Source organism: Sipha flava, unplaced genomic scaffold (assembly GCF_003268045.1).
Source record: "Sipha flava isolate LNK unplaced genomic scaffold, YSA_version1 36_pilon_pilon, whole genome shotgun sequence".
NCBI lineage: Eukaryota > Metazoa > Arthropoda > Insecta > Hemiptera > Aphididae > Sipha > Sipha flava.
This window is the reverse complement of record NW_020273076.1, coordinates 4,190,711-4,205,374: the sequence shown is the minus strand read 5'-3', so window position 1 is coordinate 4,205,374 and position 14,664 is coordinate 4,190,711. Positions and strand designations below refer to the sequence as shown.

Genomic DNA, 14,664 nt, shown 5'->3' with positions numbered 1-14,664 from the left:
GCTGATAATAAATCAAATTTGTAATATGCTCGTATTTTATTATTTTTAATTAACCTATTATCCAATTCAAATAAATACCTAAAATAAAAAATTAATCACCCACCAACAAAAATCATTATTACAAGTAGTATCTATATTAAAAAAATCAGTGTAATATTTGACATTTATCATAATTTACCACCAGTATTGGTAAATGACATCAAATATGTAAATATGAATTTAAAATCCGTTTTTTTACATTTACCTACATAATCGAATCATTTTGGTAGAAGACGTCATTCACCAATATTCATCTTTCACCGTAATATGTATGCGCAAGTGAACAATTTGTAAGCCAAACAAAATACAAATATTTATAAACCTATTTTATTGTATAAATTATTAAGTATTACATTTTTTTAAATGCATGATTATAATAATATATATTTTTAACATTTATATTATAGAAAACAATAAAACATGTATATTTTGCTATTTTTAAATTATTTTAAACTATAATATAAATGAGATCCAAATACTACATGCATTTTAAACTAAGCGATTGAAAATAATATTTCACTCTAAAATTTACTAACATTTTATTAATTGTGACTATGTATAATTTATTAAAAATACATTTTTGTCAGCCTTTATTCATTTTTACATAATTAAAGTTATAACTACGAGTTCAATAAAAAAATTAATAATCACACAATGTTTGAAAAAAATGACTCGTATTTTTTATCCTTAAAATTATTTAAATTAGATATTTAAAAATTTAATACTAAGTAGGTTTGTAAATTATAGATAAAAAAATATATATATATAACATAAAAACAATAACTAAATGTTTTGAAATATAAAAAAAAAAATGTATAATATATTTTAAATTCGTAAATGCCTACAATCCCATTTTACAAATTATACTTTCAATATTTTAAGTATACTTTTTTTCTTTCCATAATATTCAAATTATGAAGAATAATTCTCATTAATAGCTGTAACAACTTACATAGTAGGTATGTGTTACCAAGAAAAATTAATAATCATGCACTTATACACAGATGTATATAGCTTATTAGTAGTTTAATATACATTAAATGTGACATTGTTTAAAATGTATATTTAAAATTTGGATTATTAGTGTGCCAGCCAGTAGCTTTTGGTCCAAATTTGTAAACAAGCCTTTTTCCCTGAACGGGCAATAGTACACCAGTCTTGTAATAGTATCGCATAGCTCTACTAAACTTCTCGTAGTTCATTCTCTCGTTGCGTTTGAATTTACCCCACAATTTGGCAACCTTGTCGCTCTGTACGAATCTAAAACGGCCTTCCTCATAGTTTTCCCAGCAAATGTACGTCGGGCAATATTGAGAATTTAAAAGCAAGTCTCTGATGAATTCCCATATTCTACTCAGTTTGGGTTCGGCTTTCGACCTTTTGACTTTCGTTCCTCGCGGTCGACCAGCTCGTTTTTTCTTGATCGATGCGTTTAGATGACAATTTTCCTCGTTATCGTCTGTAAACCAAAATGATTCCATTACTTTAAGTAGTTCCAAACAGATCGAATATTTAATATTACTTAATATGATAATTTGTACTAGTGTAGATGTTTGGCTCGTGTTAGGCTTTAACAAATAATAAATTAATGAGCCTTAACAGTCGGGAGGATAGGCAATTATTAAGCTACCGTCCCTAGTAATAATAATAATAACAAACAAAGGTAATAATAATTAAAAAATGTTTTAGGTTGCCTGGTTGGCACAACAAATATAGATAGATAAATCAATGTAATATGATGTATAAATAATAAAATAAATAATATGGACGTGGCCACAAAGCAAACAACTATATAAAATGTGTAAATAAAAAATGGTAACTAAATGTAAATGATAAAATTTATTTATTTTTTTTATTTTATTTATTTATTATTTAATAATTTGTCTAAAGGTCCCCACACACTGCCGCGGTGGCGTTCAATTTGTACACACGTATTGTAATGGGAGTCCGCACACTGCTGCGGTAATTCGGCCGTGGTAAAATATCGCTGCTGCGATATTTATAAAAACCACAGCATGTTCCATTTCACCGCCGCCGCTCAGCGGCATTTTCAATTGACTTATCAAATATACGCTAATAGTTAGTGGCGTAACTGAGAAAAAACCCTAGGGGGGCAATATAATATATTTATTATTACAGAAACCCTGACACCCTTCCCCCTCACCAGTTAAAACATATTTTTATTGTATGTATTTTATCCACTAAATCTAATTGTTTGATTTTACATAAGTCTTTTAACTCATTTTATGGATTAGATAAACATAAATTGCAGGTAGCATGTACTAGGTACCAATATTGTTAAATAATACCCATAAGAGTTCATTAATAAAAGGTGCTATTTATCCTCTTGGATTATCTGGGGTGTGGGGGGGGGCAAAATTATACCTTTATTTCTCAAAAAATGGTCAGAGGGGGCACTTGCCCCCCACAATTACGCCACTGCTAATAGTATAGGGTGACCATACGTCCCGTATTATACGGATTGTCCCGTTTTTCCACTTTGTGTCCCGTTGTCCCGACAAAAGTTATACGGGACGCATTTTGTCCCGTATTAATTCCGTTTTTCTCTTTATTGTTAATTTATAATTTTTTTATTTTTTTTTTTATTCTACGATATTTTTGTATCACAAAATTCAATAGAACATATTTTAAATCTATACTTATCAGCATTATTTTTAGATTCTTGTCTTGACAATAAATTATTATAATTGTTAGACTATATTATTATACTATTAAATATTACCTATACTATTTAATATATATGGTGTATATTAGTCTAGACTTCGATTATTTCCTTGAAACTATTCAAGTTATAGTTTAATATACTATTTAACTTAATTAAAAATAATTAATACAATATTATATATATATATATAATGAATATGATATGTACAACAGTATAAGTACTTAATATAGTACCTACTAACGTATTAAATAGATAAATCGTCAATTTATCAATGACATAGGAATTAATTAATTAATTAAACAATTATTGTATGTAATATCATTGATTATAAATATTTATAATCAATGGTAATATATAAATATATTATGTTTATACTGGATAAAAATCTCCGCAATGTGTTCAGGTCTGCAATTTTAATATCGCCACCACGGCAGTGTGTGGGTACCTTAAGGTGGCTATAATACAATAATTTTAATAACAATAAGTTTGGCCCTACAGTGGTATAACTAGAATATAATAATAAAAATTGAAAAATATAATATAACTAGTAAAAAGCAGGGTTGGGATTTTATTGCATATTTCTTATGAGATGCTTAAAAAATAGTAGAGTAAGCTAAAATGTGTTTCGTGATACAGAGAACTCAAATAAAAAAATTTTATTTTGCTTTTTTTTTGCATATTTTGCGTTTTTTAGTGTATAGTGATTTTTTTGGATTTTTGAGACTTTTTAGCCTTTTACTTGTGTTTTAATCAAAATCGGGCATATTTTATGAAATTGTATTTTGGTAAACATGTTTTTTGATTTTTGTTAATTGAATTTTCAAGACTCAAAATTTTAATTTTAATTTTAAATTAAATTATAAATGTATAGATTAAGTAAATAGACCGATTACGCTGATGCAACTCTGTACAATTACAGCGATAATATATAGGTAGATATAATATAATACAATAATTTTGTTTTAGTTATTTGGTTCTAATTTTTGTTATACACTGATTTTGTTGGTTTTTTTGTCAATTTCTACTAAATCTACTAATAGCTGATTATCAACGAACGAGTGTACTAGTAGTGAACGCGTATAAATTCGCTTTATACAGTCCACATTCGTCTCGTGTGCTCGTATAAAATTATTAAATTATAAATTTCCTTTTTTTTTTTATTGTTTTTAATGCATACTTTTAGAGCTTATTTAGCGATTTTTAAGATAATATTATAGCAAATATATATGCAATTTTAAGTGCTATAAAATTCCAACCCTGGTAATAAATATATATAATTTGCCTACAAACGGCAAGGCCCGTCGGCCCTTACACAAATGAAATGAAAAACAAATATGGTCAACCAATACTCACATGTGACTATGTTGAGTGGCTAATCAGCATCCATCATGGATGCAATCGCATCCACGCGACCGCACCAACCCTGTGACTAGACAATTGCCTATGACGGCACACCCGCAGTGTATAAATGAAAATAAGTCGCAGAGCTTGGTACGTGCGACCACCCAAGCACAGTCACCAACGAAGACGGAGGTTCTACAGCTCAGACAAAGACAATACGAATGAAAACCACGTTAATCACAATGGCTGTAGGTAAGTGACCACCCTGGAACACGGTGACTATATATGAAAGGCAATACTATTTGCGCAGAACGACACTTACCATACAGCCGAAAAAGAACAAGAAACACAGAAAACATGGTTTCACAAGATGGCTGTAGACAAATAAAACTTGCATATAATTGAAGTGTACACCACGACGAACATGAATAAAGAGAGAGACGGTATCGACGACATTCATCACGAAGACTAAGGCTGCCGAATACCACAATGAAAATAAAATGCCTTAGCGCCATCGCACTAAACCAAAAAACACGAGAACTTTGTGGCACTGAGAACATGACTTTAACCTTTACTAAAACATAACTGAAAAACTCTGAAAACCTGGAATAACGAACATTTACGCGCAACGATAACAATGCGATTACGTACCCGGCCGGTCGCACATGGAGGCTTATCACCGCCGCCGACAATGGCTGCGGATACACAACGCACTGCTATGCATCGCGCGAAAATGGTAACATTCATTACAACAATCACGGATAGTAACGATCTCACGCGCGTACTGGGCGATCACCCCACGAAAGCTGTTGCTATCGTCGACCGCACGATAATAGGCGCGATAAGAATCGATAAGAAAACAAATACACACTCATACAATTGAAAAGGCCATATTGGCACTAACAGTAGGTAAGTTCTCTCAGTGGTAGGCAAGGTTAAGCGCGCCATACACTATACTATAAATGTGTGTGGAATATCAGGTATTGCAAGTTCGTATGACTAGTCCGTACAACTGGTATTCTATGATTTGTACCGTGTGACAATTATCAAGTTGGTGGTTCAATAATAGGTACCTACCTACAATTTTACCACACCCACCCAACACAAAATTATATTTAAGACATTTCACAGTTCATAAGGTGTGTGTTATTATAGTACTATTTGTTTCTGAGTATTGAATACAAAGTGTCCGAGAGGGATGTAAAATTTGTGGTGTGTGTGTGTGTGTGTGTGTGGTTGTGGATGTCGTCGTCAAATTGGTCGGTATGAATTTATTTTAATAAAATCGTTGATTTGAGCCACCTTCCCTGGTCTTACGTTTAGTATAGACAATATTTTGGTACAGTCGTACAGCGAAATGGGTAAATTATTATTGACAAACAAATAGTTTCATCTGCTTATGGAATTCTACTAGATGTTTGACAACACTTGTTGGATGATCTCTTTGGCAAGGAGTATGACTACTAATATTTTTGTGGGCCGCATATGCTTAAATAGGGGGGGGGCTTAGTCTCCCAAAAAATTATTCCAAAAAAACTTATTAAAAAAATAATTAAATGATTAAAATACAAAATTTGTTTTTTCTTTAGAAATTTATTATTATTATTACAACTATAATCAAATAATGTATAATTTTTTTTTTAATATTTGTAATTTACTTATTACCTAGTAATTATAAATGTGTGTTATGGATATGTATTTTTCAGTTAAATTATTGTAGTGGGAAAGATGAATAAGTAAGAAAGGGGCTTAGATAAAAGTTCTAAATATATTATGTTATATATGATACAGGTAATATTTACCTATACAGTATTGATCCCCCCACAGGTCACTTTGATTTATACATAGATAATTCCCCCCCCCTACAAGTCAAAAACTGAAATTGCGCTTATGGTGACCTAACTTTCGTAGAAGCTAATAACGACTGCTGGGATTAAAGATGTAGATGGGGACGCGAGGGGATCAATTCTCTAACCTCTCACAGCGCTTATAAAACGTCACCTATAACACAGCTCCGAAAAGCTCACTTGATTTGGTGAAAATAATCGCTCACATTAGAATTACAATTTAGCTAAGTATAAATAATATAAGATATAAACATTTAATTTTCTTTTCTTAACGCCTATACTATTACGTCTCGTCGGCCGTCACGATATGTTTGTTCCGAGAAATAGTGTCTTACTAACATTTACTCATTCAGTCAATGATGTACCGTTTTAATGCACGTTATTTAAACTCCGATAATTTTGAAGGAGGTTAGTCGCACCCTCCCCCCCATAAAAAAAATCACTTATTTACGTACTTGTGATTCGTGCAGGTTTTTCATTATTTAAAAGCACGATAACGAGTATTAAATATACCTATTGGACTATGACCAATTTCCTATACGGCACCATACCTACCTAATACGGCGGGCAGCAGATAGTTTCCGTCTGTCGGACGGACGTGCTGATTGCTGTTGACCTGCAGTGAATCGTAGATCGTGAAGACGCGTTGCTGCCCGTGATGGTGCTGGTGTTGGTCCGACGGATCGAACTGCCACTGCTGTTGCTCGCCACCGTTGGTCGTCGGATAATACGTCCCCTCGTCGCTGCTGTGTGCCGGATAATCTTCTTTCAGGTTCATCAACACGGTAGCCAGGTCTATTTCGTTCTCGCTGTAGTTGGTGTAACCGTTATCGAAGTCCCACTGCAAAACAATAGCGATGGCCATGCGATATTTTACTGTGCCCGTAATATGTATGCACATATTCATATAATCTACTAAACCAGATGCCAGTGGGCTTCGCTACTTTCATCCTGCGGTCATCCAAATATTTCTTATTACATTTCAAATTCTAATTTCATACTCCAAATCCTGATTAATATCAAGTGTCGCAGACCCCCTCCGTAATGTAAAAATTATTTCTATGGACTATGAAAGTCGCTGCGAAAACCTACTCTAGGAATGGAACATCAGGATCCAGATTTAATTATTATTTTTCATAGAGATATAGACATTTTAGACGATTGGACATATTTGCTAACAACGGAAAGGCTCGAAGGTTATAATTGATGTTTTAGTATTTTGGTTGTTAATTTTCTTAGTTATTTAAAATTTTTTTTAAATATTTAATATAAATTATGTACGAGTATTGCTATTATTATTATTAATAATATTTTTATTCGATTAATAATGTATTTATATTTATTAAATAATTTTTTTTTTTAGTTTTATAAAATGTCGATGTATTATATTTCATTATTCATAAAATACAATACTACTTTTTACCCACTTTTTAAAATTAGCAAAAGACATTGATTTTTTAATATTTTGTAATATAATATGTATAAAAATATTTAATGTATACAAGTGTCTTATTAAAGCAATGAATTGTCATTAGATAACCAACAGACTAGCATGATTAAGTTCCTTCTAAATATAAATTTTTATAGCCGTACAGGAATCAAAACTTAAAGTCTCAGTGTCAGTATGAAAAACTTATAAAAGAATCTAATTCAACTATCTCTGTTTAAAACATGATCGGCCCCCCTAAAAAAAACTTGGTAACGTTGCTATTCATAGCTGTTATTTTTTTCTTATGAGTATAAGCTACAAGCTTACCCCTCTCACTCAACTTACTATTTTTAAATTTTTTCAAAATTAGTTAATAAGGAAAACCCAACAATAGAACTCATAATATGATTTTTTACACCAATAAATATATAAAAATATTAGATTCAATATTGTATTTTTGATCTAGTTTACATATATTTTTAATGCGGCCCTCAATGAAAATCTGGAAAAAAAATATAAGCATCGGAAGTAAAAAGGTTGTCGACCCCCGATCTAAACTTATTTATTATAAAAATGAGTTAACGTTACAAATAATTCAAACTTTATACCTGCGACGATAGGGTATAATCATCGGGCACGCAAAAATCATTTGATTCGTACGAGTTTACAATATTAACATCGTTCAACGCCCACATCCTGAAAAAAATACATATTAAATAATTATTTTTAGAAAATATTTATTTATTTTTATTAGATTAAAGGCGATTCGGTAGATACAAAACACGAGTTTTTGAATTAGTACAACTATATATTTTTACGAAAAAATTGTCCACTATTTGAAAATGTCTATTGTAGATTTATTTTTAAAAATAAATACATTCTTCTTCTTCTCTAAAATTCAAATTTAAAAAATTCATAAGATTTAACTATAAAATAATATAATATATGCATGTAGGCACTCATTAACCTTCTTAAACGTTTCCATTTGATTATTTTCTTTGTTTGAAATAAGTGACTATCTGATATTAGTTTCTAAACTAAATATTAAATCTGCGTTACTAATATAATGCATCAAGTTTAATTTGATTTCTTGTTATATTTTCCACATATTTATAAATTATTGTAGACATTTCCAAAAATACATTTTTATTTTAATACTTTGAAAGTAATTTTTACGTATACTATCTATCAGGGCCGGATTGAACGAATTCAGTCCACCGAGTTTTTCGACTTACAAATTGATGGTTCAATTTTTTTTTTTTTTAATCACATATTTCAATAGATGCATTAATATTTTCTAATTAATATTTAGTTCGAAAAGCACCATGTTATATTATATAAGTTAATAACATTTTAAGGGTTACGGAAAAAAACGATCATAGTAAAAAAAAAAAAATCAGATAATATATTATCTTGTTAGTTAGTTTCATAACGAATCGACATGTGAATCGAGTTATAGAAAAAAGATCATGGCGAATGGCATTTTTTAAAAATTAGTTTGTTCTTGATCTCTTGATTTTTTTGAGTTCTGAAACTTTAAAATTTCGATATTGAATATTTTAGGAATATTGACTTTTATCGTTTTTCCCAGTAACCCTTCATTTTTTAAAGGTTATTAAAATGTAATCATTTCAACCAATTTAGACTTATAATGTTGCTATACATATGTGTTTGATTTCACCAAAGGTATTCTTATAATATCAACCTGCAGAATAGAATACATAAATATAAGTACATAAATTATCCGACACAGCAGAATAAATATTCAATGGGCAATGATTAATTCATAATAATATGTTTATTGTAAAGTGAAGTAATTAAATTGGAATGTTAAAAGATTTACATATTCTTATATAGGTAATATATTATATAATATATAGTATGCAAACGCTAACTGAGAACTCTTAATATCTTTGCGTAGAGACTTGCAATTTGAATTCTGTTTCTTAGTTGGTTTTTATTACATAAAATACACATTTTTATGATCTTCAAATTTGTTTAACTTAATTTGACAGGCGCATGTACATTCAAATTTATTTTTCTTAAAAGGCAACCACGTATTTTAACAATTTATTTTTTTTTTCGTGGAATTTTATAATGAATTTTGGTAGCTTAACCACCTTCTTAAGTCCAAAATTGACCAAATTACAATATTTTAAAAAAACAATAGTGAAACGTGAGGAATTTTCAGTATTTTTACTGTAATTCTAAAAATGATTGTTCTAGGGTTATTCAGACTTGAAATTTTTACCCTTATTTAGTAATGTGAGATTTATACGTTGTTATAATTTAAACTATTGTTAATTTTCATTTAAATCTGTGTCAGAATTATAAATTTTAGTATAAAAACCGTAAATAAATTTGTTATTTATTTAGCTACATTAAATCTATTGGATCTATTGGAATGAATGGAATGTGTTAATAATTAATAGAAAATTTAATTTTTATTTGAGTTATAAGTTTATTTAGTTATTAAATAATTGAACATATAAATTTTTCAAATAGTTGTCTAAACCTATGCTAGATTATCAGCCCCTCATGATTTGATCGGCCAAAAATTGCTTTACTCGGTAACACACCGGGCCAATCAGGTCCTGCTACTTATTACCGATAAGCGTATAAAAATCAAAGTTAAAATTAAGATTAAATTAAGGTTCAGTACAAATTTAAGGATAAACTGGTTTTCAGGTTACTTATTTATTAATTATAGTTATATAATATGTGAGTATATGAAAGTGTATTACTTTGTTTATGAGTAAATATTTTGAAAACATGAGGATTGTAAAATTATAAATAATATTCTAACCAACTACCTAATTTTAAATAAAATTCAACATGTTACATTAAATATGTTACACATCATAAAATTATAATATATAAATCAATCACATATTCTCCTTTTATGAAAATATTTTGAAAACTTTCAACAATTTTTAGGTAATCCGTTATAATCATGAATGTCAAAATATTCAAATTGAATAATACCAACAACCCATAGATTAATCAATTCGGCTCGTGTGTTTCACAACAATTCGTGTGCGGGTATCTTTTATTTTGTACTTAGTAATTTTAGTATATAATTAAATAAGTAGGAATCATAATTAAAATCGTTTTTTATTCTTGTCAACAAAATACTAGTTTCTTATGTGAGTGAAAAATTATAATATGCCAACAACTCAATAAATAATAGACCGTTATAACTTGAGACAACTAAAAAAAGTTTATATAATTATGAAATATACATTCATTTTTTCATTTTTCATTTGATATCAATTAAAATTTGTCTTGTGTTTGATTATTGTTGTAGCTTTTTTCTTACGTACTCCTATAAATCTTAAATAAATAATTCTGGACCATATTTACCTAAAATGTACATAATATATACATGATATTATCTAAAATTTACGTATTTGAGTGGTACATTTCTGGACGGAAATTACGTTTTAAACCTGCTATGTAGAAATTTAAACCGTACTGACACATTTTAAGGTGACAAGGGTAGGCAATAAAACAACTTTATAATATATTTTTCTAAAAACGTTTTTTATTTTTCAATTTTTAATATTTTTATAGTTTGCAACGTTTGTATAAATATTTTAAAAATTGAAGAAAACCGCCGCTTCACTTACCACCTCAGGTGTGGTACTCTTGAACTCTTCATGGGGAGAATATTAGCTTAATACCTGAATAACTGATGATCTAAGCTTGATACTATTGAGGGTAAGTTAGCGCTTTAAAAACAGACTTGAAACCTCACATAGCGAGATTAGTTAAAAGCAACTTGGTATTTTTTTATTTTATTTTGTTGTCTGTCTATGCTTATAAAACAGATATTTATGGTTCAAAATTATAGAGTCTAGGATTGTACGACTCAGATTAATATAGTCTAGTTTTTCAAAATTCCAGGATCATTCATTACCAGGGTCATCCAGGGTCTTTCAGCAGACTTATGAAATTGTGACTACATATGTAATTTCGATGGATATATTTAACACCCTAAACAATAGTTTTAGAACATTTATATTATTAAGTATAAAAATAAATATTGGAGTACGAATACATTAGTACTCAAATTCTGAAAAGATTGGTTAATTATATTTAAAATCTGATAGAAAAGCTTAAATAACATACTAGTACATAATATATTTGGTAATCATATCTATAATTACATGTGATACTTTTACTCAGTAGCTATTATACAATATAAACCTATAATTAATTTTTGTTTTACTTTAAAATTAATTGATTATAGAAAAATTAAATTTGCAAGTCAATGAAATTTGTTCACGTTATATACAAGGATATATGTGTATATTATAGTATAAATCATAAATAAATAATATGTAATTTTATTTTGGCGTAATATTTAACTTATATGTTGAAAACGTATATATACTCGTATTTATATATATTTGTAAATCAAATTGTACTTACATTTATAATTTTTTATAATATTGTAAATATGTAGTGTAAATAAGTGTTATTTAAAATCAATATTATTCCGTTATTAATCAGTTTTTGGTTAAAATGTTGTATTAAAAATATATTTTTTTTTAAACAATAATGAAAATGTATGTTACAACTCAAACTGTATATATTATTAACAATTCAAAATTAATTAAAAATGTATTTTGTTAAATTAAACACCTATAGAAAAATAAACACACATGTATTAATTCCAGAAAATTGATGTAGTTCTTCCTAGCTATAGCACACTGTAACTATTCATCATCGCTAACTTTATAGCTAAAAGATTAACTGATCAAGCTCACCGGTTCCTGGTCCATATCACGACGTCCATTGCGTTGCCCCTCTACTATTCTGCGTCCTTGAAAAAATATAATTTGTGACCTGACCTAATGAACATGAAAAATTTCAAATGCTAAATTTATTCTAAATTATTTTCAATAACAACAACAATAATATAAAATTTTTTTGAATATATAACTACTCCCCCACCCTTACCATCTTTTTTAAAATTATTTAAATCAGAATTTATGTTTATGTTTTAATATCAGATTAAAAAACGAATAACTTTATTTATAATTTTATTCGTATACTAAAATTGAAATGCAAGCATAGCAATAACATTTTATGTCTAACGAAGAATAATGATTCATATTCATATTTATACTACTATATTAAAATTTGAAAATTAATATTATATTTATAAATATTAATAAATTAAAATTAATATTAATATATATTAATATATAATATACATAATATAGTTATTATAATCACAGTATTTAATATTTCAAAGAAAGATAATAAATTATTTGGTAAGCATTCAATAATATCGCGATTTCATGAAAGGATTAAATGTACTACTTATGTATTAAATTATAGTTATAATATGTATGTCAAAAAAATTTAGAATGAACTGTAATTTTTTTTTTTAATTTCGTTAATTTCGTTTTCAATTTCTGAGATTCAAATGTACACAAATAAAGTAAAATATTTATATATTAAATGCTACTGTAATAGAATTATAATTACAATTGAGTTTCGATAACTTAAATTTCAAAGGAGGTCAAAGTTAATTCGACTTTTGCGAGTTATATGATTCGAATTTATTTAAAAATGCAAACATATTCGAGTTAGATATTATATGTGTATTTATTAACTACAATTACAATTGGAAGATAACGTTTTAAAACTCATTTCCTATGTATTTGTTAATTACAAACGTATTAAAAGATTACATTGTAAAATAAAATATATGTATAATGCTTAATGCTTACAATTTAGAAAAATAATTTGAATTAAAAGTTTAACATTTGGGTTGTTTTAAAATATTGTCTTCAATTTCCCATATGTGAGGCAATTACTGGTCATTCATCTTCTTCTTCTTCATTTTCGTCAGAGTCAGAATTTAGGAATAGGTTGTACTGCATCTACAAAGTCTTGATCACTTAATACTTCAGTTGTATGTTCATTAGTATCTACTTTAGTAAGTGTATGGCATGTAATTTCTGATTCCAATTTATAGTGATCAACTATAATTTTCCAATCGGAGCCACCATCATAGCCTTCTTCAAGAGTATATTTGTTTTATTTTTTCTTAGACTAAATGTTTTAAAACTTTTTCAGCAATTGTTAATGTAACAAATTTATACGTTTAAGAGACATAACTACAAAATGTACATAGTAATAGTTTCATTTGAACTTAGTAAAACGGTTATTCTAATTTTAAAGTTTAAGATATATTTGTAATAACTGATTTTGTCTTATTTATGCTAAACTATTTCTACTTTTGACCTATCGCGACAAATATTGCATCGAGTGTATAGGAATTTCCTAAGAACAGGAAAAAAATTCGAGTTATCGTGACTTAACTGTATTATTTATACTAATTATTTATTGGATAAATTAATTTTAGGCTTATATCTAGGAATCAATAAATTTAAAATTAATTCGTCGAAGTCAACATAATATAAATGTCGAAAAAATCTAAAATTAATTATAGTTACACCAATGTAATAATTCTTATACTAAATAAATGTAAATAATTTATAATTTTTGGTTGCGTATTTACTTATTTCATCTCCAGGAATTTAATCCCGCACTAATTGCACGAAGCAATGAATTATGATGTATAATATGTATTGTAGATTAGTTTTAAACAAAGTGAATGCAATTATTTTGTAGCAAATAACAATTTTTATTGTAACCTAGTTTAACAATAAACAAAATGTTAATCTTATATTATTATGATATACCTATATATAGGTATACCTTTTTCTTTGACAAAATATTCTTTATAAAAAATGTTTTAAATATTTTTTATGTGAACAGTAAAAAGATAAAAATAAAGATTGTGAGTACCTACCATTAATAGGTAAAATTTATTCCACAATTTGTCTCTTTTGAATTATTCATAAAATATGAATTATATAATACCAAAATATTTTCCAAAACAATTTCAATACATAAAATATAAAATGAAATAATAAAAAATAAAATAAAAATAAGTAAATATTTAATACTCATAAATTAATATATAAATAAATGGTGAGTCTGGAGTATTATTATTAGTATTAGTATTATACTCTTGTACTTGTAATGTACGACCGGTTTTGAATTATTAATTCATTATCAGGTACATACAATATTGAAAGAAAAAAGTTTATTAATTTAGTATATACCTAATGATGAATTTTTAATTTGAAACAGGTCGTATATTACAAATATAATAATACTTTAGGCTAAGTATTTATTTATTTCTATATAAAAACTATTTATTTATACATAAAATATGCTCATTGTAAAATTATGAAAAAGAAGAACAAATTAATTTGTTTAATTAGTAGTACCCTGCA

General features: G+C 27.6%; 1 protein-coding gene across 2 annotated transcripts; it reads right to left on the bottom strand.

Annotated features, from left to right (window-relative positions):
• Positions 1–883: 883 nt before the first annotated feature.
• Positions 884–12,187, bottom strand: LOC112687898 (ETS-related transcription factor Elf-3-like). 2 transcript variants are annotated; one of them, XM_025560880.1, is made up of 4 exons: positions 12,115–12,187; positions 7,951–8,038; positions 6,469–6,754; positions 884–1,498 (listed from the first exon to the last, which is right to left on the bottom strand). In XM_025560880.1, exons 1-4 carry the CDS (start codon positions 12,141–12,143, stop codon positions 1,092–1,094), a joined length of 810 nt encoding a protein of 269 aa, XP_025416665.1. In that variant the 5' UTR covers positions 12,144–12,187; the 3' UTR covers positions 884–1,091. The 2 variants fall into 2 exon arrangements, with proteins under 2 accessions (XP_025416665.1, XP_025416666.1); XM_025560881.1 differs by lacking the exon at positions 12,115–12,187 and adding an exon at positions 11,777–11,818.
• Between the last annotated feature and the right edge of the window lie 2,477 nt (positions 12,188–14,664).

Coding starts and splice junctions, on each gene's coding strand:
- LOC112687898 (XM_025560880.1), bottom strand. CDS start 12,143: ATGGACGTCGTGATATGGACCAGGAACCG. Junction 8,039..12,114: donor GTGATATGGACCAGGAACCG/GTGAGCTTGATC, acceptor TATTTTTTTCAG/GATGTGGGCGTTGAACGATG. Junction 1,499..6,468: donor TCTGCTGCCCGCCGTATTAG/GTAGGTATGGTG, acceptor TTTGGTTTACAG/ACGATAACGAGGAAAATTGT.